The sequence below is a fragment of the Aythya marila genome (assembly GCF_965140915.1).
Source record: "Aythya marila genome assembly, chromosome: 2".
In the NCBI taxonomy this organism is placed as follows: domain Eukaryota; kingdom Metazoa; phylum Chordata; class Aves; order Anseriformes; family Anatidae; genus Aythya; species Aythya marila.
In genome coordinates this window covers 136,093,116-136,116,967 of record NC_139043.1, presented here as the reverse complement: position 1 = coordinate 136,116,967, position 23,852 = coordinate 136,093,116, and the positions used below count along the sequence as shown (strand labels likewise).

At 40.3% G+C, this 23,852-nt stretch overlaps 1 protein-coding gene across 4 annotated transcripts; it reads right to left on the bottom strand.

The window, feature by feature from the left end:
- Positions 1-1,317: 1,317 nt before the first annotated feature.
- On the bottom strand, positions 1,318-21,159 carry ATP6V1C1 (ATPase H+ transporting V1 subunit C1). 4 transcript variants are annotated; one of them, XM_082754076.1, is made up of 14 exons: positions 21,100-21,159; positions 16,310-16,491; positions 14,934-15,001; positions 13,692-13,777; positions 12,809-12,903; positions 11,059-11,150; positions 9,895-9,993; positions 8,412-8,480; positions 7,229-7,321; positions 7,050-7,143; positions 6,459-6,556; positions 5,506-5,632; positions 4,411-4,502; positions 1,321-2,721 (listed from the first exon to the last, which is right to left on the bottom strand). In XM_082754076.1, exons 2-14 carry the CDS (start codon positions 16,439-16,441, stop codon positions 2,712-2,714), a joined length of 1,155 nt encoding a protein of 384 aa, XP_082610202.1. In that variant the 5' UTR covers positions 16,442-16,491; positions 21,100-21,159; the 3' UTR covers positions 1,321-2,711. The 4 variants fall into 4 exon arrangements, with proteins under 4 accessions (XP_082610205.1, XP_082610202.1, XP_082610203.1 ...); XM_082754077.1 differs by lacking the exon at positions 21,100-21,159 and adding an exon at positions 18,890-19,174; XM_082754079.1 differs by lacking the exon at positions 21,100-21,159 and having other exon boundaries at positions 1,318-2,721; positions 13,692-13,797; positions 16,310-16,374.
- Between the last annotated feature and the right edge of the window lie 2,693 nt (positions 21,160-23,852).

Genomic DNA, 23,852 nt, shown 5'->3' with positions numbered 1-23,852 from the left:
TCTACGAGACCAGCAAGTCCAGCCATCAACCTGAGCTGCTGCGTCCCACCGCTAAACCATGTCTCCTAGTCCCATGTCCACGCATCTCTTAAGCACCTCCAGGGATGGGGACACCACCAGTTCCCTGGGCAGCCTGTTCCAATGCTCGACCACCCTCTCACTGAAGAAATCCTTCCTCATGTTCAACCTAAATCTCCACTGGCACAATAAAGTTCGATGAAGTTGCACTAGCAGGAATCCAAATATTACAAGTGTGTTTTTCCTGACTGTCCAAAATGAGAACTTCTTAGTGATAAAAAAAAACAAAAAAAAAAACAACAAAAAAAAACAACAACCTTTGCAAGATTGACGAGTCATGATTGTCATGATTTACTCTATTAGTGATTTTTCCAGTGTGTGGCATAGTACAGAAGATGCAGGAGTTCATCTGTTTGTATGAACACAACGCTAAAAGGATCCCATCCCACCAAGCAGAGTGTTGCCATTTGCTTATGACTTGTCTCACATATTGTGCCCATAAAGATATGTAAGTCAGTGTAAGATAAACTATATCGTGTCTATCTAATACTAAGCTGCTGGCAAATGTTAAAGTCTTTCACTCTAAGAATCAAACCTAAGGCAAGTGGAAGAATGCTGCCTCTGATGACACAAGAGATCAGCAGAAGTCAGACAGCCCTTCTGCAGTGTGAATTCCACCAAAACCAAAATAACCAAACTCATGGATCAGGTATCTGGTAAGACGTTACCTTCTAAACACTTATGCTCAGGAATCAGTCACCGTGGGCAATGTTCTTCTGTATCTAATAATTAAGCAGGACAGAGATTTATTTATCTTTCAGAGAGCTTTCAAAATCATTAATATTTTTATGAAAATTAAACTAACACAGAGGTTTAAAAGCAGGGTGTTTCAAAATGCCACTGTATTGAAAAAAAGAACCAGTCCAAAGACCTGGCAACTGCTGGCCACTCTGATTTGCTGTGTATAACAGCTGTAGACCATAAAACAGAAGCAGCCCCAGAAGCAAGTTCTTGACTAGAACAGGAGCAGTCACACATGTTTCTGGCCAAGAAAAAACTACAGCCACAATTAAAACACATTTAATAATAATAATAAAAACCAACAGTAATTCAGTACGTCACCATGTTGCTTTCTATCTATCACCCTACCTGATACAAAATCTTCTTTTATGCCCATTTAATGTTTGGTTTTATAATGCACAGAGGAACAAGACATTCTTCTCCCTGCCTGCGAGCTATGGCCATTTTGTACAGAACTCCCTTTCCCTTCCCACTCCTCTTTAACTCTTACGGTGATGCTGCAGTACCCTTTTACCTTGAATTACCTTCAGTCTCTCCCTGCAAGGGCACGTTGCTGCCTCACGTTCACCTTCCTTTCCACCAGGAGGCCCAGGGCCCTTTCTTGCAGCTCTGCGTCCCAGCTGGCTGGCCACCAGCCTCCTGGTTACTCCTCCCCGGGTGCAGGACTACAAATTTCCCTCTGTTGAGCTTCACGAGGGTACTATCAGCCCATTTCTCCAGTGTGTTGAGGTCTCTGTGAACGGGGAGCACCTGGTGCATCAGCCATCCTCCCACTACTGGCTCCAGCCCTGACCCCTGGGCACAACACCAGCAGTAACTGACCTCTGGGTCTTCGTGCCGTTGATCACACCACTCGGAGCCTGTCACCTCACCTCGTTTCAGTCTGTCTCACTGTCACTTCCCTGCTGGACATCCACGCTGCTTCTTCTGCCCAGTTCTCTGCTCCTCCTCATCCCCAGTCCTGGTGATCCTGGAACTCACGGAAGGTTTTCTGATACACTTTCATTACTATTTTTTATTTGTGAATTTTTCAATGGTAACCATCAGCACTTCAAGACATGTTAAACTCACTAAAATATCAACACATTGCTATTTTAGACACTTCTGCTGTGCAGCAGCTGTTTCCCCTTCTCCGATTTCAACTATTTACAGCCGTGTAAATCATGGAAATCCACTTATGCCTGCTTTTCCTATTAGGACATAAATCACCTGTCGTTGCATACTATAGTAAAATTTCCATACTCCTCACATTTTGGAGAAGAGTATGCTCTTCATTTCTTCCACAAATTCCTTTTTACATTAATTCTAATCACTTGGCATACTTCTCGGAGATGGAATGCAAACTTTCCATTTCTATGCAGTTTAAACCCCGTTCCACTTGCCAGAACTCCTTTAAGAACTGCAGAAATGTAGTAAAACTGCACAAAGAGGTTTTTATTGTAGCATTTTAGTATAAATTAGAACTAATGCAGACTAACTCCCACTCCTGTACCCAAACTACCTTTCCTCACCACTAGGAAAGCCCAGCAGCATCAGACACCTCTGTTATTCCACGGTTTGTCATCATTAAGAGTCTTCCCCTCCTCGCAACCAGGAATTCTGTTACTGTAACCCCTCATTCCCCATCCACCCTGCGCTGCTGGGACAGGCAACAGAAGTAGAAGAGTGAGGAATGAAGGTGTGAAGTCGAGCCTGAGATAAAAAGGAGAAGGTGGTTTCTTTTTCTATTGTCCAGCTGCCTCTTGCTTCCTGCCTCAAGGACTTCTTCATTTCAGAAGACTCCAGTGCTGCTTCAGCAGGCACTAGCTACCTTGAACAGGTCAAGGAGTACAGGAAAGCTGTTTCTGCGCTGCTTCCTTGCTCTTGCTTGTAGAAGTGTTTTGAAAACACAATCAAAAAGAACTAAAATGAAGAACAGAGAGAAGTGTTTAGCCTGTGATCTGTTTAGTCTCCTGTGATCACCAAAACAGGATTAAATGCTGTTTCTGGGGGAGGGAAATGGAACTTTGCCCTAAGCAGTTCATTACACAGTTACAGTGAGCTCAGACCCAAGACAACCACGTACACAATAATTATAAGAGCCAATATTCAAACATTGATCTATACAGGGGAGGATCTGACTGAAAAAGGGAAAACCTTAAATTTGCTCACACACTTTAAAAACCTGGTCAAGGCAGTGAACAGCTGGTACCTTCTGTAAAGGAAGGGAGAGAGCATGGGAGTAGAAACACAACTGACTACTTGATGTTAAGTTTTTCCATTTTAGCTGTACAAATGACCATATGTAAAAATAAAAGCAGATATGATTAAGAGAATTTTTTTGTAGACTTCAGAATCCCAGTTCATTAGCAGCAGCTAGATGCAACTCTTGCATTCAAAAGCTAGCCTTGCCTTTTGGTAATCAGAGATTCTCTGTGGGCTTAAAGATAAATTCCTCAAACCTGTTTCTGACAAAATTAGATTTTGCATTTACAGCATTTACAATCTCAGTCTTAATTCAAGTTAGTTTTAAAGGGTATTGGAGGTGTGGTGTTTGTTTTTTTTTCTTTACATATTTAGCAGCTAGAATATATAATGTATTTGCAATGGGTGCGATAATTGGAACGGGAATAAACCACCTCTCTCTATCTACATTCAATGGTAGCTGTCATTTGCTTTGTAAGGATAGGAAAGGATGCCCCACACACACACACACCACACACACACACACACAGAAGCAAAGGAGAAATGCAATAATTCAAAGTGGTCCCAGGCTGCAACTGAATGAAAAGAACAAAGAATTATCAAAAAGATTCCCTATCATCCCACTTTACAGTCATCTTCCTAATAATTATCTCAAGTCTTTTCCTTAAGGTCATGAAGATATCAGTGTAAAAAACATCCACATGCAGGTCTGGTGGGTGGAGTATTTCTGCACAAAGCAAGAGAAATACCTGCAACTCTTAAAATTATTTGTGTTGAAGTCAGTGGCAATTCTGCACTACTGCACACAGGATGCAGCACAGGTTTTAAGACTTAATATATTGCTTCAGTTTAGACACAGACACCTGTAGTTAGATGCTGCACAAGAAAGGGAGACATTTGCACAGGTATGTTTATTTTTTTCCCTGTGTGTTTACAGTGCTTCGATTGTAATTGTACAACATTCAAAAAGCACAATTTCTTACCAATCTTACATACTTTACATCACAGTTCAACAATGTTAACACAAGTGTATTTACTAAATCAAACAGAATGGCCATAAACATTTACACTATTGTTCTGTAAACAATTTTTTTAATAAACAATGGGAAATGGAATTAATACAGATCACCATATGAAAGAGGAATGACCTTTTCCTTAAATAAATCACTCTGTTTATAAATACTTCAGTTCTCTCAATATACATTTACAGACATAATTGTTAAAAGCAGATTGCCTACACTTTCCTTTAAAAAGAAAATGTCTGGAGATGGACCACTGTGGGTAAAATTCACCTAACATATGAAGCAAGCATGTGATTAGTAGAGTGTTAAAGGTATTACTGTACTTCACCCTCACTTCAGTTTGTTTACACCAATACAGAGGATTGTCATGTTAGGGAACTTTTACTTGAATTCCAGTAAATTGCAATCGATCTTGTAGTACACGTATGGGTAGTACTCCTGCTGGCTGAGGTTTAAGCCTGGAATATCCATAGTTGCCTGCAAGTAAAGTTTGGAAGCCAGTTACACTCTTACAACTCAAATTTCTATTCAGAAGTAGATTAAAGCATTCATGTTTGAGAAACAAATAGGACGGGCAAGACTTCAAGCTTAAACTTCCATGTTCAAGTGACTGTTTAAGCAACATACAAGTTAGAACTTGGACAAATATTAACCTATTTTTCAAAATGAAACAAGGGCTTTTACAGAAACTAAGTAGCTTTGTATCCATAATTCACATCTGTTGCTATAGTAAACACTGCCACTAAAGGGAAAGCAAAGGACTGCAATTATGTTTTACTACTGTTAAACTCAGCCAGTTATAGGGTACTGAGTGATCCAAGAAGTTACATGAAACTTAGCTTCCCATTTTCACCTCGTCTTACATTCCCACTCCAAAAAAAAGTCCTTGAAATACTTTGGAAAAAAAAATATTACAATAAATATAACTTTAAGAACTATCATTTATTATTATTATTTTTTTTAAATATAGCTAAACTCATCACGTAGTCTACCTTTACTTATTTAACTATGAAAAGCACGGCTTTCCAATACAAAATGAAGGTGGTAAAATAAGCTTCCCAGCAAACCAGCTTTAAACATGAGAACAAGACGCCTCTACAGGTGGAAAGGATGACTTCAAGTTCCTTAAGCCCAGTTTCAGATCAAAGTTGACTTTATTTGAATTCTTTGAGAATGTGAACATGTATCCAGCCTGTAAGGCATCTTTCCATTGGTAGTAGGGAAGAATGCAGTAAGAAGAAGTGATTTGGGACTTTTACATTAGACAACTCTTCAAATGCATTAGTTGCAACTTTACATACTATCTTCCTTTGCAAAAATGTTAAGGTAGAGGTGTTATTTTTATAAGGAGATAGTTTTCTGTACTGTGAGAGAAGTGAAAAATATGGAGAGATGTAGCTTTTTAGAAAGGCTAGTTAACTTTTGTTTAGACAGAACAAACCTAATACTGCCTGGGAGTAGCAGTTACAAGAATACTTACATCAATAATGGCTGCTGCACTGCTGTCAAGGTGTTTGTATAAGTCATACAAAACCTCCCTCAGTTTTTTCATTGTTTTCTTATTAGGCTGAAGCAGCATGGCCTGGAAGTTAACCGGCAAACCATACCTGAAAAAGTTAATCAGACAACTATGAAAATGCTGAAATAAACCTTCTTTTACCATTTCAAAAGTTTTATTTTACTTTGAGAAAGAATCCTATTGCTGACAAGGGAAGTCTACTCATTTTCATAAAATCATTCTGATTCTACAGTTCATAATAAGATGTAAAGTGGAACTTCTGTCTTCAAGTTTAAAATAACAGTACAGATGTCTAAATGCCTTAAAATTCCTGAATGCTTAGCACAACTCAAAAAGTTATACCTGAAGTCTGGACTAAATTTTGAACATTCCCATTAATCTACTTGCAAGGCTTTGCTTATGCCACTAGGTGGAGAATCTAGTCTCTATTCCACCCTCCTTTCTAGATACGTGGAAACATTTGCCAATATTCAAACTAAGTCCAACTGTTTTCTTTACTTGAGTTTGTCTTCAAAACCTGCCCGTAATGGCTATGAAAAACAGACTAAATTGCAAGCTGATATGCATTTTTCTTCCTCCGATTGTTTTCTTTTTAGCAACTCTTTTACCAAAACTAAAAAAATCTTTACATTTTCTGACCAAGTCCTTTCCACTCTGAAAAAACAGATAATAGCAGAGTACCTACAACTTTTATCAAGCACTGGGTGAACAACACGCGATTATCTACTTCAAATGTTCCACAACTGGAAGCAAGAGCTATGTCATCAACTATTCTTGCATCCTACCCTTCGCCTTTGTTTACTCCTTCCTGGAAGGCTGGCATTCACAAACCTCAGGCTACTAACGCTGAGCTAGATGTGCTTTTTCCATTCCTAAACTTTGCAAGAATTTACTGCTCAGGTCTGTCTCATTACCTTAGAACAGATTCAACAAAAACTCTTAGTGCTTTCACATGAATCCATGCAATGAAAGCTTCACTGAAATTAACTTTCAGCCACCGAACCAGAGGCCCCTGTGAAAGAGAAAAAAATCTTATGAAGAAGAATCAGACAGTTGGGCATGTTTAAGCAAATACTCATTATTTATATCATAATATAAAGATAACTTAAAGGCAGAGTTCACTCTATTGATACAATGGGTCAAGGGTAGTTTTCTACAAAGTAAAGATGAATTTCACAAGAACTCTGTTGTCTCTTCAGTACCCCATCCCACCTGTCCATGGGCTAACTATATTAAGGACCATTTCAACAATATCTGATTATTTCATTCAAATGTTTGTCCGTTTTCAAACGTCACGTACTATCAGCTGCAATCCCAGCACTTGGTTTAACACAGTTAAGAGCAACTCAGCTATCCCTGAGCAGATTAGCTGGGCTGCAGGCTGACTATGTGTCATGTCATCCCTGCAATATGTTCTCAGAATCACAAGCTCATGAAGTCATTATGCAGCATTAACACGTCTGAGACATCTCAGGTTTCTATAATGACTAGTTTATACAACTTACAAACTGTTTCTTCTTGTCAGTTGACAGCCTATTCATTTCTTCTTTATCAGCCTTCATCTCTTCTTCATTATACTGGAAGTCACGGACCATAAATCTGTATTTGGAAGTGAATAAAGATCAGAAGTGGCTATCTAGAGATGCTTCACAGCACAAGAGGGAACATACAAAATAAGCCTTACTTATATTCTCTTGCTTTATGCTTGAAGTCATCCACTGCCTTCCTGAATAAGGTGACATTGCAAAGGTAACTATCTTGATCCTCAAAAAGTACACTACACAGAAAAAAAGTCAGAATTATTAAGGTTCAAGTCACTACAGATCTGAAATACAATAGGTTAAGTTGTACTTTATTGCTACTAAGGCAGGAACATAGATGCAGATAATCACATGGGATTACTTCACAAATTAAACACTCTCTACAGAAAGTAACTGAAGCTTTAGCAACCACTCTTAATTACTCCCTCAGTAAAGAGTGACACTTCGTATTTCATGTTCAGACACTTTGCCACTCAGAAGCGCTTCATACATGCCTATGTATTTGGCCAAGTTAAAATTATTTTACTGGAAAGGGAATTGAAGTTAGTTTAGTACCAAAAAATTTAGACTACAGAATTACTGGAAATGTATGTTCTAAAGAAAAAGGAAATTGATTTGAAAAACAGAAGAACTCAAATTAAGACAACAGAAGTTGATTAGAAAGTGTTACTTATACTTTAAAGAAGATGCCAAGATTCACTATTTTATACTTCAATATAATGCTTATTCTGAGAGTTCACCTTGAGGAAAAAGCCTCAGAGATTTAAACTGTTCCTCAACGCCATATTTTTTCTCAAAGTGATTTATAACACTTGTATTGAACAAGTCACCTCTTCTTTACCCATCCCTATGTGATAGTTTCCCCAGTAAGTAAATCAGAATCATTAGGAGATCTAAGCTGAAGCTGATCCAACTAAAATGTGACGTAAGGCAGAGCAAGCTCAGATTTTGTAAGTGGCATAGAGTTGGTAGTATCAGATCTACCCTATCAAAACCCAACTGTCAATTTAAATTAACACCACATCAATGCTTTATGCTACATGTTGACTTTATTTTTGATGTGGTAACAAAGTTGCTAAAGTGGCTTCACCCTGTTAATCAAATCCTGGCATTCCTCTTCCCCATCATAAACATCAGCACCAGTCTGGTACCCAGGGCCTTTGTTAGCACGCAACAACATAATCAAGCTTGATTGACTCAGATAAAACTATAAAGCTAGACATTTTGACAAGCTTTAGACTAATCTTTAGAATTTAAAGTCAATACAGATAAAGATCAAAAAAACGTAACACAAGCAAATGTGAGATCTAACATCTGACAACTTACTTGCTGGAACGTGGTACAACCATCTCTGCTAGCGTTTCATATTGCTTAACCCAGTCATTATAGTTCAACCTAGAGAGCACACAGGTTGCAATTACTGTTAGCATTGTAGAATAAAATCTTAGATTAGTACATCAAGGTTTTTTTTTAAAGTTAAAAACAATTAATTATCACATCTTCCAATCCAGGTATAGGTTGTTAAAAATACACAAGGCATCAGGGACAATTCTCCTCATACCATTTTTTAGGATTATTGCTAAATAAACTACATTGGCCAAAGTGAGAAATACTTTATCTTCAGTCCTCATAGAAGTTTACAGGTATACAATTACTGAAGTCAAGGAATGAGAAAATGAAATCAGTCATTGTTCAATATAGTTCTCAGAGAACCAGATGAACTTAACTGTCAAGGTTTATCAGAAACTCCTCACCCAGCTCTGCTCATCTGAATTACTGAAGGGAATACTACTTCCACAATTACAAGCAGGTTCCCCAAAGTCCTGCACTTGCCTAAGAGACCACTGAGAATTTGGGAAGCCCTGCCTTTCTGTAGCTGGTGGTGAAGGGATTCTACCCCTAAATCACCAAAAATAAGTCAAAGGTAAAAGAAAAATAACAGCTGAGGTATACTAGCCACCAGTTTTCTGCTAAAACTACTGCACCTGTTTTGCCTTCACCAGAGTTTTACACATGACAGACTACAACTGCACGCAATAAACAGCCCACACGCTATCTTCACAAGTTAGAAACTCTCTCCTTATGCCCATCTCCAGGGAGACAGGCTAGCACTACAAAGCAGAACGAGCTGTCCAAAGCTTTGCCATTTTCTCAACTACAAGAGTTTTAAAGACATATGTATCACAACTTTCCTTGGCCAGGGAAAAGAGTGGTTTTTTTATTGTTTTATTTCAGATCTGTTGTCATTTCAGATGAGGAACAGGCTGTTCCTCAGGTTCGTTTTAAAGTTTCTTGTTAAAGATTTAACATGACATAAGCACTATTGCATTGGTAGAGACAGAAATACATGAGCAGTATTCTCACAACCTGAAAAAACGGGGAGCAAAGAAGAAAAGGGTTCACTTTGTTAACTAAATGGGGAAAGCCGACATAGAGCTAAACTGGGTAATTCTACCACTAAACATTCTAATGGAAAACAACTCATGTTTTCACTCAGTACTTAGTATTTTCATAAGGATACTTTCTGCAGCATGAACCACCATGGCTAATAAGAGACCTAAGTCTATATTCCCAGTTTCTCAAAGAAACTCATGAGCACTCAGCATTGCTTATGGTGAGCTCCTACAAACAATGGAATATAGGCACACGGGTTCATTTGCAGTAGGCGTCCAAATGTTTTTGTTTGTATATCCATGAAAACTCAAAGCAATTCAGGCATCCTTTCTTACAGTAGTGTAGGATTATGGGGTCTATTGCTTGATTTACATTTATTATTTTATCCTGCTCTTCAGACAAGCAATAAACTTACTTTGGTACAATCACTAATAATGTGACCAAGTATTCTGAATCAAGTACAAAGTCCTCTTTCTTTACAATATCAGCAAGGCTTCTGGTTAGCAAGCTTCCTCTGTAGAGAAACAAAGACAATCACAGCAAACACCTTTAAGAATTGAGCTGGTATAGACAACAGTTTCTCATGCTTGAAAGTGTAACATATTTCATTTAAGCATTCAGTATGGCAGAGCAAACAAAGTGTCCTTACATGAATGTTATATATACAAAAGTTTTTATCAGTAGCTCACTACTTTTTAATCAGTAGCCCACTCAGTGCTGAGTGTCATTTCCATATTCCCCAAACTCTGAACTCTTTTTAAAAGTGATCCAAGACCACAAGAACCATTAATTCACTCTGAAGGCCAGTATATGGAACCTCAGTTACGACCAAGGTACTGCAGACCAACATACAGAACCCCAATGATAATTTAAAGCAGCAGCACGTTGCCTTATTCTCAAAAGAACAAGAACCTACACAGATTTAATGGGGCTTAGCCGACAGATTACCACGGCTTAACAAGGAACTTATGGCTCCCTCATGAAACAGCTATCGTTATTCTGACCCACAGACCTGAATGAGCCACTAAGCTTTTACCATTAACGATAATGGCAGGGCTGAGTCAAATTAATCAACCATATTTGGACAGAACTGCTGTGTCTCGACTACTTATCATGTGTACATGACAAGGCAGCATGCGGTCCTCTTTTAATTTATCATCACTTGCATGTATGCAACAGCTGTCTCTCTGCTGGTTGCTTTTGAGGGAAGAACCCCAATTAATATAGATATGTTTAGAGCACAAATTGGAATGAAGGGGAAAACTTCACTGTTTAGCCAGACATTTAAGTAGCAGTGTTAGACACCGCTTTAACAGCAAGCTTCTCTTGAGGGCTTCAGCAATTTATACAGTTTGTACATGCTTTTGTGTATTTCACTATCACTTGCCAATCACAAATGAGTTATTACCAGAAAGTCAGCTGGCAATAAGCATCCTTCTATTGCATATACTACTCAAGATTGATAAATGCCTCAAAAACACATCAAGCTTAGAGCCAGTACCTCTTCACATATTACTAAGTTTTCACGGTTAGAAAGTTTTCCTGCATTGCATTAACAAAAAAATTAAATGTGACTTACGCATTCTTTCTTTCCAAATTCTGAAGATTCCCTTTTAGATTATTGTATGCCGAGGCTCTTGCTTTAAGATCATTGTCAATCTGGTTTACTCCCTTGAAGATCAAAAAAGCATCTAAAGAACTGAGTTTTTAAATGATTTCTTAATTTCAAAGCTTAGATCTTTCATCTGCTATCAAGAACTTGATGAAAAACACACAAGCTAAAACGCTTATTTCTCTAAGGCTTAACAAGTTTCCCTCAAGACTCAAAATTTTAGGTTAGAATTCCTATAAAGGAAAATGAACCAATAATAAGAATTACACATCCTCTTCTGGTATCAACCGGACATGCTACTGCACCGAGCTGATCAACTCCACCAGCTTGAGGTCACCACCCTCCAGCTCAGCTGACAGAAAAGATTATTGAAGTTTACCTTCACACTGTGATACAAATTTACTGGTTAACACTGGCTAACCCGTCCTTCAGCTGGTTTTCACACTTTCCTCTCAAGACTTTCAGTGGCAAAAATGATGGTATAGTCTTATGAGCAGCAAATCAAGCATGAAGTATTGCAAACCAACAATGCTTTTCATAATCTACAACTTAAGACGAGACTCTGCTGCACTGTATTTGCTTATTACATGTTTTTTCTTGCACTTTTCCTTGAGATGAATAGCCTTGCTCACTCTGAAAGATAAGAGTATCAACTAAATGCATTACCTATCTGATTCCAAATGGCTGCTATTTACAATTCTAAGTATTACCACTTTTTTCTGAAGTTATTTCCAATTTTGTACACTTTCAAAGAAAAATAGAAATTCTACCACCATTTGCCTTCATCAAGTCACCTGCTGCTGTTTTATATTGGCAATGGTTTACACATATACAGGAAAATCTATTTTACAGATATTTTCAGTTTATATACTTAAGAATGTCTGGAGTTGCACAGGGCCAGCTTCAGGGTAGACACAAACAGTATTTCAGACAAAAAATGCATTTGTCTATTTAAGTATTAATAGCATTCTCCATTTTATGACTCTGGTACCCTTTGATCATCTTCAAAACTCTTATATTAAAATTGTAACTATTTCACTGTTCAGACTGACTTATATTTGGCTTGCCATTCCTCCTCAAGTAAGCCACCTTTCTCAAACACATCCTCCAGGCTTAATTGGAATAACTGCAAAAATAGTTAATTCCCAGTTAGGCTGTTTGGCAGCAAGTTGGAAAACACAAAACAAAGTAATAAATAGTTCTCAAATATCCACTCATACCTCTATCAGCCTATACAATGAATTATTTTTAAAATATCAATGTATTTTGCTAACAGTTGGGTAGCTGTAAGAACTTGGTGCAGCATTGCTCCGGCATTATACCACTGCCTACTCTCTCCTCCACCACAGTAAGTAGGTACAAGTACGTGAGAATTGCCAGGGGCACGTATCTGAGCATGTAGTTAAGAAACTCTCCTTTTAATTGTGCCCTGGCTGTTGATAAAACATTCTGCTGGCGTACACCACTTCAGGATACTACAAACAGCACTTCAACTTGGGTATCCAGATTTTATTTTTACAAAATAAATCTTTCTTAACAGCTACACCACTTTGTTATACAGCGACCTTGTTTACGGTAACACACAAGCACACCTGTCTGCACCAGGAAGAAGTTGTTAAAAGCACGAGCATCCCGGCAGGAAAAAAAAACTTTGAGTATTTCACAACGTGCATAAAATAACTCAAGCAAAAATGTTTTATAAAACAAACGACCTTACCTTTGCAATAATTTCTGAAATATTCTTCAAGGATTGCTTGATCGGATATTTGGCCATATCCCACTGGAACCTTGTGATATAGGTGACCAAGTCAACTAAAATTTTGAAGAGGGACTTTGTTAAGACAGACAATAAGAGGACTGATTTAGGAGTACTGTAACAGAAGAGTACTATAACAGCCTGTTGTAGACCTTCACATGTATGTACCCTGTTGCTTAAGAAATCTGAAAATAAGCTACCAAAATCTTAAGTTTCCTGTGACCTCTGCCTTCAGACATTGGTATCTCTCCATCTTTGTAGACCCAAAAATGGTATTTACTGGTAACTATGATGGCTGGAGAAACACAGACAAAATCAGCCATTATTTTGCTTCGTATGAAAAATGGCTGGGAGAAGGCAGGGTTACGACTGTTACATGGCTCACCTGAAGCAGCAGTTTTGTAAAACTACAGGAGAGACTACCCTGAGCCCTTCTCTTAGAATAATTGCGTAAATTGCTGCATTTGTTTTCATGTTTCCATTCATACTAACCTCTCTCCAACACACCTTACAAAAAATCATCTGTATTCAGATGACAGACCAGTACAAAAAATGTTTTCAATGACCAGTAACAGCCATTTCTATGCTCCACCCAAAACTTCTGACAATAGCCTTAAAGGATCAAAAGGCTTCTACGAGTGAGTATTTAATATGCAGATCTGTAATTTCTCGCTATTTTGGATTCTATCATTCCTTTCAGGATAAATAACCCATGGGAAAACATATTTCCATACCTAAACTAGGCTTTCAGAACATCAAACAGAAGCAGCATTAAGTGTGTGTCTGGATCACCGCCTTCCCTCCTACCGCTCTTAGGATGTGCATATTATGGTTAACACTTTACCTCCATTAGCCAGAAGATTTTCCTGAACTTTATCTTTACTATCTTCCAGAACATCAGCCATATACTGGGCCACCTTTTTCACAACGCTGAAAAATGAAAGATAAAGCTAATAAAAAAAGAAAAAAAAAATGCCATTTTGAGAAACACTATTCCTAAAACTCATCTGAAATTGTCTGGAAATTAAGAGATTGGATCAGGTATAAAACGTTGAACGCTTTACACATAAGCTTTTCAAGAGTACCAACTGGGCTTGCTATCTGAAAGAGACCAATTCAAACACATCTCAATTTATTTAAATCATTCTTAAGCACTGCTCTCATCGGTTCTCAACAGGATGAAGATACTTCCCTTGCCTCCAGGGAACAAAGGTTGACATTTCCAAATGTAATCCCACTATACTCCAAACTTTTTTCCCCCCTCCTTTTCTTCTTTCAAATCTGTGTCTGTTTCAAAATCCTAACCCCATTCTCAAAATATGTAGTGAGGTAGAAGTCATCAATAATAAAAATTAAACACAAGGCAAGTGTGACAATGAAAAATGAAAGAAAACCAAAGAGCTATAGAGAAATCCCAGCCCAAATCCCTCATGAGATCTGAGGCATAAGACCTGCCTTCTCCACCAAAAAAGCTAATGTTTAACATTACTCACATGTGCCATGCCAAACATTTTCCTATTCTGTTTAAAAACAGTTACTTAATACTTCTCTCCTTGAAACAGAAGATAGCTCCACAAGTTCTGGCTATGTTATATTAGCTCAAAAATCACTTTCAAAAGACCATTAGTTTCTTCAAAATAAACATCCTTTGCATTTCCATTTTGATGCTGTGTAATCATCAAAGTGGGTTAAGGAACATGTTACCTTCCTGAAGCCTGTAAACAGTACTCTAACTTGCTAAGATGCATTTTACTGCATCTCACCATCACTTCCTGCAGCTGCCATGCTCAATTCTGACCAGCTCTCCAGAATCTGGCACCACACAGCACTACTACAGGGAGAACTTGGGGAGATGATGAAGGGAGAACCTTCATCCATGTCCCACTATTCCATGAGAAGCGTCTCCCCCAAGCACAGATACTAGGAAAAACATCAGCTTAGCCTACTGAAATTGGCTTGTTGACTGCATACAAAGGATCACTATGAAACCTAAAAAGTTTGAAAACAGCCTGTGAATCATTAAGGATTGGCAAAGCATCGTATCAGTGTTCAAATATTATACATGCTAGTAAAAATAAACTGTTACCTCTCCACAAATGCATCCAGTTTAGCCAGCTCATCTGACAGACCAACTAAAACATCCAGCGTGCCAACCTAGAAGGAAAAATCAAAATGCATTAGCAATTGCATACAAACCTAGAAAAAGAAAACACCCCTAAAAGAGTTTAACTACATACACAGAAGCCAGACTATTCCCCGTGGTATATAAATTTAAGGTATGCTCAAACTCTGCCCCCTTTAGGAATAATTTTAGTTCACGGGAAATAAAAAGAGTAGAAACAAAACCAATCGTTAATAACCCTAGTAGGCTACATGAGTTTTCTGCAATAACTTTTCTAAATACTGTAGGCACCCTATAGGTTGAAGGTCATCCTAACTCACATCCACGGAGCTCCTGGGAAGAGACTGACACCGATTGCATTAGTAGATGTAAGAAGAGGGGCTACATCTCCTGAAATAACTCAGGATGGTCTAAAGATGAATGATAACTTATGGCAGATGGAAGATGCTCTAAGACAGCGTGTGCTCTGGGTCTGTTCCCTAGTGGAGGCAGAATGAGGCAGCGTGCCACCTGAACTTGAACCATTCTGTAGGCAGATAGGGGTGGCATTTTTTCCCCTTCATTTTGATAATCTCTCACTTACAAAGCATTGAACTGAGCTCACAATTTTTTTTCTTCAAGACACGTTCTGGTGTCAGACCTTATCTTGATGAAACACTGTCTTCTACCTTTTCTATAGCTTGATAGTTGCAGTTAACCAAGAGAAACTGCTTTCAGATTTTGTTTCTCTTCCCTTCTCACTGTAATAGTTCAAATGGTTTCCTTCCTATTTTCTGTAACACACACTGGCTGGTCACACTGAAATGCTCTCAGTTGGATGGAGACAATTGCTACTTCTGGACACAGAAAAAGCAGGAGCTGTTTGGTCATCTGCCCTATTTTAAATCAAGCCATTTCATTGCATCGCAGCCAGCAAAGCAGCAGCAGACACATCAGAAGTGTAAGAAAAAAAAAAAAAAAAAGAAAGAAAACCTTGTCATCTGAATACTCAGATCACAAATCTCCATTTGCACCTTAATTTCCAAAGCTGATTTTCTTCTCCTGCTTACTGCTAGCAGTATGAGACCCCAATTGCTTCCTGTGGGAAAAAACTGCTTTATTTGCTGAAAGAACACAATTTGATGAACCTTTAAACCTTACAGTATGAGAAATTTTTATAATTTCAGAGAAAAGATAACTGATTGTTTAAATTAATGTTTTGATCCACAAATACTCAACAAAATACATCAGCTGCTTTCTCTAAAAAGTCTGCAAGTATTCATCACCTGCAGTTTTAGTCTAAAGAAACAAACATGATGCCAAACAAACACTTCTTAGGACGTGACAGGGGGCATACGTACCTTCAGGTCTGGAATATTGAACTTTGAATTAGTAGAAAGATTGTTATTTTTTGTGGTCGCTGCGTGTAGTTTCTCCCATGTCTGTTGACAAGTTTTTTCCCCAGGAGCAGAAATCAGCCAGAACTCGGTCATTTTTGTCTCTTATCGTGATGCTTTCTGCTTCTGAAGACAGGGGCAAGATGCTAGTAGGAGAAAGGAAGTGGGATGGAAGAAAAAATATCTGCCATTAGTTTAGGATTGAAAGCTTTGCCTGAAGAAAAATCATCCTATTCCATGTAATTGAAGTGCTGTCCTAGCCACTGGAAGAGATTCTACCGAGAGTATCACATGGTTCCAAATTCACTTTTTCCTACCTCCCAAATCACATTTGCACAGTTGCAGAGTATTTTTAAACTGCCCATCCTGCAAGTTAAAGGCTGAGCTTGCAACATTAACATCTGCAACTCCACAGAAGATTATAAGCAACCTAACTGAAAATAAATCCAATAACACAAGACCCAAATCACGTTTTCAAAGCTCTGTGCAACCTCCAAGATCTGTGTAACAGACTGCTTTCTGAGAGAAAATGCAAGAGAAACACATTTCAGCTCTGACACTAGAGCCTTTGCAATCACTTTTCAGATTAGAACAGTATTTTGAAGTCAATTAGTATATCATTTAAATATATTTTAGGCAAACTTTGCTTAAATGAATAAACTAAGAGGGCTCTCCCAGCAGCTAAGCATTTCAACATGAAGGGGGGCTCCATTCTAGTCTCAGTACCTCCGTTGTCATTGCAGACTTCCAATAAAATTACACTAATGCTAGCATTATTCAAGAGAACCAGCACTAAACACAGTTTATGTTACAGGGCTTGTTTAGGGAAACACTTAACTGTGTTATGGGCCTCCACTGGAGGTCTACTATCAACATTTTGGAGTGAAACAAAATTTAATTTCCTCTTATTCTGGAGACTTATGTGCATTATCTTCCTTAACACATGCCAAACGTTACGTTTTCCTACGCCTCGCTGAACCCTGGCCCTATAAAAGACCCGGCCAAGTTTACAGTAAACTTCACCCACGCACGGAGACAGCCCTGCAGCTCACACACACACTCAAGTGCCTAAGCTTTAGATTGGCTTCTGCTTGGACACGATTACGCTAAGACAAGAAGAGGCTTTGGAATGGATGTTGACTAAATAAAAGGCAGAAGTTCAGGTGGCAGCAGTGAGTATCCCCGCACGAGGCAGAAGAGCTGCAGCACAGAAGTCCAAGGCTCCTGTTCAGTGAAACAGACGGAACATGGTGTTCTCATGCTTTCCACTAAAACACAAATAGACCTCCAGAAAATGTATAAAGTTTCCAGAGATTACACCAGATAAGGAAACAGTTGCTTGTTCACCATGAGTCTCATTCTCTGCACTACAGATTGGAAACAAGAAATCTAAACATCTCTCACAGGGAAAAAAAAAAAATCTTTAATGGATCCATTGCAAAGAATAATTGGGAAACTTTAATTACTGAAAGCAATCTTTTACAGTCAGTTTTCAAGGACTGACTGTGCAGACTAAATATTGACGAGTCTACCATAAACATAACTGGCTGCAAACACCTGAGAGACTTGCAGCAAAAATTTAATCATGCTAAAAAAAAAAAAAAAAAAAAAAAGTGAACTAGAGAACTTCATGATTCCTTAACACCAGAGGGGAAAAAAACGAGTTGTTCAACTCAGTAACCAACATCTTTTTCTACTGCTCAAATGGAACAAGCAAAGGTGGGGCAGCTGTCACTTCCACGAATCACAAAGCTGCAGAACACCTTTTCCCTGTTTCCCCGCCCCCCCCCCAATTTTTCCCTGCCTGGTTGGTTTCCAAGAAGCTCTGTCCCACTTCACCAACCAGGGGAAGTGGGATCATCCCCATCCCAGACACCCACTCAGTGCAGCATTGTTTGAAATGGTCAGTGGGGAGGAGTACCGACACCGTCACACACATGAAAGACCAACAACCGGGCACTACTCCAGCCAGACACACTGACTAGTTTCAGCATCGTGGCTTTTCTATGGTCCCAGAAAGATTTTCAAATACATATATGGGGAAAAAAAGCTTCACACAAAAGTTTTAAACATTTGTTTGGATGCTTGTTCTATGTCAGGAAGATGGAGTTTGCACTCAGAACTACAGGGAACAAGAAGCAGAAAAAGGAGAAGTGCAAGAGAACAGTAAGAAAAACAGAAACAGCCACTAGCCAGCCAAAAATACATATTGGCCCACTGCAAAATGAAAGCCATTACACTTAAACAGCACCAGAGGAAAAAAAAAAAAAAAAAAAAAAGCAGGAAATACCAAGGGTTCAGATCATTTAAGTATGCTGACAAGTATTTTTGTTTTTTAAACTAAACTATTATTTTATTCCCTTGAACTGGAAATAATGGAATGTAGTCTTCCGTGAGATCCACCGCTGTAGTAAACTTATTCTCTCTTTAGGTCAAGAGGTATTTGTAAGCTGTCAAGCACTGGCATCTCAGCAGCCTGCAAAACCTAAGCAGTGGTCTCATTTTGGCCTTACCAACAGAACTACATGGATAACAAGCAATTACCTGGATACTGCCCACGAATTAGCTGCACCTTGCCCCAAGAGGACTCCTCAGTGCTGTAGTTTTGGTGGTATCTTAAACTGCACCTGTAAAATGACCTGATTGCCCCCAAATTCCAGAGCAATCCATACTAGAATCTCACTGTACTAAGCACTGCCTGTATAAGGACGTAGTCCTGACTTAAACTGAAAGTCTGAAGCATTCTGTGTTGAAAACTAAGTTACATGGGAAAACAAACACAACAACAAAAGCCCACAAGTTACAACCCTCTTGTGAGTTTTTTAAAACAAGCTGGCAGAAACAAATCTTGTTTAGCCTCTGGTTACCTCCTACCCCAAGAAAACCCCAAAGGGGCATTCAACATTTCAAATCCTCTTCTAACAACCCTGTGATTAACTTCCTTTCTTTTCTCTACTTAGCTAATTATTACAACTGAAAACCTTAACTGAAGCAGAGTATCTAAGGCAAAAGCTGGGAGGATAACCCCAACAAAGAGCATCATCTCACCCTCCTCACTCCCAGTGAGCATTAACTGCAGTATTCCAGTCATTTTTTCCCCAGACGTCCCTGCTGTTATGTTTTTTTTTGATAACAAACCCGATGAAAGAACCTAGAAGCAGCAATCGGAGTGGGCAAATGAGCTTTTGTTTACACCCTGGACCTCTGTGACAGGCACTGTTTTGTAACATACTGCTGAGTGGAATTTGTCATAGGATGGTTTTGCCTAATTACTGCTGGCTATTTTTGCTATTCCAATTATTTGACATACACTCATAAAAGGGCAGAAACATTCATAAATGGATGTCCAAATTCATAAATGGCATTGTCAACAACACAGAAATACATCAACTTAAAAATATTCAGCACTATGGCACACAGTTCGTGAGCTAACTTTCATTCCATACTACACCACAGCGATCCTGAGCGAGCAGAAACCATGCTGCTAATTCTGCTGGGTCTGGTAAAGCTATCAAAAAATAAAACAATTTCTGAGATGTCATTATAAGTATATTCTCACCAATGTAAGCATGAAGTATTGCTATACGATTAAAAGAAGAAAAAAAAGAAAAAGGGGAAAACCCATTAAGCCAAGAAAATAAGAAGCAAAGCTTATAGAAAAGTCTCTCTGCAGACCAGGCTGAACCAAAGTTTAGAAGCTCTGGGAAGAGGTTCTGGAATCCTAGCTTTATATACAGCATTGGGCAAGCCACACGGGTTCTTACAAAACCTCAAGGTCATTAAGTTATTGTTTTCATACCGATCAACTGAAGCATCAGCATCTCAAATAAATAAATAAATGAAATCTTATGAGACCAGTGATGCTTTGACCCCCCTTCACCTTGCACAAAAAGTGAGACTTCCCACTTTTAAGGGCTTAATACCACAAATCCCTCAGAACACCCTTTCTGTCATTCTAGGTTGAAGAGCTGAGCGGCGTCCCACTGAATTCCTCTTGACGCCTTCCCATAAACATGCCTGCAACACGATTTTGAAGCGCAATAAGGGCTTCCACGAGCCCTCAGACAGCGTTTTATGTAACACCAACACTGCCGGGGCGTTCTGCTAGGCGAATAGATGCCACTCATCTACATCTACACGCTGTTCTTGGCACATCGCGCCCCTGGAAGCTTTTCCGCTGAAGCCCCTAGGTTTGAACTGCAGCTACTCCAACACCTGAAATAGGTTTGACATGTTATTTTGAACAGATGTCGCATTTCTAGCCATAATTAACAGGGTTTAATTTCTGTATCGTTTAGAGAGGCGGACAGGAGGAGGCAAAGGGCCCTCAGACACCAAAGCTCCCAGGCAGCACGCCCTGACGCGCCCCACAGAGCCTCCAAGCGACCCCTTTCGGCTCGGACACACACACCCCGCGATGCCAGGACGGGATTTGCACTGCAGCTCCCCAGAGCGGCGGCGGGGCTGAGGCAGGGCTGAGGCAGTGCCCGCGGCCTGCGCCCGCACCCAGCGCCCAGCCCCCAGCCGCCATCTTCCCCCCAGCCCTACCCCCAAAACCCCCCCCCTGCCGCCGGCCTCTCGCCCTCCACCCCCCCAAAATCCCCTCCCGGTGAGGCAGCCGGGCCCGAGGCCTCCCCTTCAGCCCTCCCCGGTGCCACAGGCCGCGGGAGGAGCCGCGGGGGAGCCCCAAAACCTCGGCACCCTCCGGTTCTTCCTCTCCCCCCCCCCCCCCCCGCCGCCCTCCTCCTCCTCACCGGCGGCCGCGGCCCCGTCACGGCGCCATCCCGCCCAACCGCCCCGCGTCACGTGACCGCCGCGGCGCCGGTCACGAGGAGAGGGGGAGAGGGGAGGGGAGGGGAGGGGAGGGGCGGGGCGGGCTCAGAGCGCGAGGGTCGCGGGTTCGAGACCCGCCTCGGCCCCCGCGGGTTTTGGGGTTGGGGGGGTGAAGGAGGGGAATGGATGGGACGGGGAGAGGTTGGCTTTTCCTGCTGGAAAATAGAATTGGTGAACGCATCAGCGCTGTTTAGGGAGAAAAGCCTGAAGTTTGCGTGTTTGTTTGTTTTTTTTTTACCCGTAGCCCTGTGGTTGGCTTGCGGTGTGGGGTGACCAGAGGCAGGGGGTCACAGCCCGAGAGACCCCAAGCCACGTACGGGTCAGGGTGGCCTTGGCTGCTGACAGGCGTTACATAGGGCCACAGAATGGTTTGGGTTGGAAGGGACCTTAAAGATCATCTGATTCCAGCCCCCTGCCATGGGCAGGGACACCTCCCACCAGCCCAGGCTGCCCAAAGCCCCATCCAGCCTGGCCTTGAGCACCTCCAGGGATGGGGCATCCACAGCTTCTCCGGGCAGCCTGTGCCAGGGCCTCACCACCATCAGAGTAAAAAGTTTCTTCCTCATGTATAACCTAAATCTCCCCTCTTTTAGTTTAAAGCCATTCCCCCTTGCCCTATCCCTACACCCCCTGACACAGAGTCCCTCCCCAGCTGTCCTGCAGCCCCCTTTAGGCACTGGCAGGCCGCTGTAAGCTCTGCCCGGGGCCTTCTCTTCTCCAGGGTGAACAACCCCAGCTCGCTCAGCCTGTTCTCATAGGAGAGGGGCTCCAGCCCTCATTTCTCATTTCATCCTCATTCCTCTGGACCCATCGTTCTAGCACTTCCATACCCTTAAATATCATCATGTTTTTAGGACAGAGAAGGCTACTTGGGTTTGAAACCCTATGGGTTCATTCCTGCTGTGTTTGTCAGGCTGTATCAGGTAAACTCTTGGAAAGCAGTCTTGGAAAATGTGATGGCAGCTCACTGATCAATACTGCCAGTATGTGTGGACTTAAATGCTTTATTGCTATCGATCTTCAGTGAAAGAGTGGGGAAAGAAGACAATATGCAGGCAGGTGGAGAGTGGGAAAAGACGGATTTAGAAAGAAACTGTTGCAGTTTTATTTTGGCACTAAAACTCCCGTTTCTTACTTTGCACTGTAATGTCTAAGTGAAAAATACCAGGCTGAAAATTGCTGTATTATTAGAGAAGTCAATTCCTTTTATTGTTTGAAACTGCTTACCATCTTAATTCACAGTATTATTTGGAGAAAGCAGGAACCAAGCACAAAAAGCCAACTACTGCGGTGGTTTTTTGGTTTTGGTGAACCAAGCAATTCTTTCATTATTTTATTTTATTTTTTTTCAACTGGGCACAATTTAGCACAAGCCTATAGCCATAGGTGGACCGTGGGGAACTTCCACTGGCAGCACAGAGAAGGCACAGATGTGATAGCAGATACCAAAAAGGTGACTTCACAGAGTCCCAGCCCAGCAGAGTATGTGCTTTCGTGCCTCTGGGAGCAACTCCAGGCCTCCAGTCTAGTGGTCTTCTCCCCCGTAAGTATTTATAGATCTAGCTGTTCCAGACTTCGCTTAGTCAAGCTCAAAGCATGAATGTTGTTAAACAACAACTGATGGGGCTAGTGAGTCTTCCCGTAGCCATTCATGTTGTTCTTCAGCCACCAGAGGCTTCTAAAAATATTCCCATCGCCGAACTGCCCACAGCCATTCATAATATCCTAGACATGCTCCTACTGGTACAATTTTGTTAGAGAAATATTTTTCATACCAGTATTAAAAAAAGCACACTCTTAAAATAATTTAGTAAGGAAGAAACTTACTCACATTAAAAGTGTGCAAACTAATTTTTAAATACCTGCATTCCAAATTCCATCAAAAAATATTTCTTAATGGCTCAATTATTAACATTCAATCAGTTTTCAGTGGAAATTATTGTAAAACCTAGCAACAGGCACACTTTCTCATTATTATTACAAGCTATTTCCTGTAAATGTAGCAATATATGCCATATAGCAACACCAACCAGCAAATGCAAGTCATTAGCTATGTTATTTTTGGAACGAGATAAGATTTTTGAGTGATCCATAGCTCCAAGCTATCAGACGGAAACTTGGCATTATCCTCTATAAATAAACATAGTAGTTAGTAAATGATACTATAAAGTACTTAACAGAGGAATAGAAAGCATTTCTGACCTGCGCGATGACAACTGGCTTGTAAAACTGCAGGAGGGGATTCTGAGGACAAGTGCCTAGAAACTGCCACTGCCTAATGTGGCTGTTTTTATAAAACTATCTGTGATTTCATTAATTAAGATCAAAGAGGTACAAAGCAGGCATATAGGCAACCTGTGACGCTTCACTAGAAAACAAACAACATCAACAGTGGAAAAAAGAATTAACAGAAATGAAACAATCAGGATATTAGCACCCTCAGACTAAACACACAGTAAGAATGAACTTCAACATGGTCTTTAAGCAACCTGTCAGTGAGAAACCTAATTGTAAATGCTGTCATGGAGAATACTGCAAAGGAATATTTAGCACCAGAGCTGCTACGATATGAGTAGCTGTATGATAGATTAAACAGGTATGTTTGCTAATATTTTTATAAACATACTTATCCATATCATTGCTCCATCTGGCCTGACAAGGATATTTTTATGAA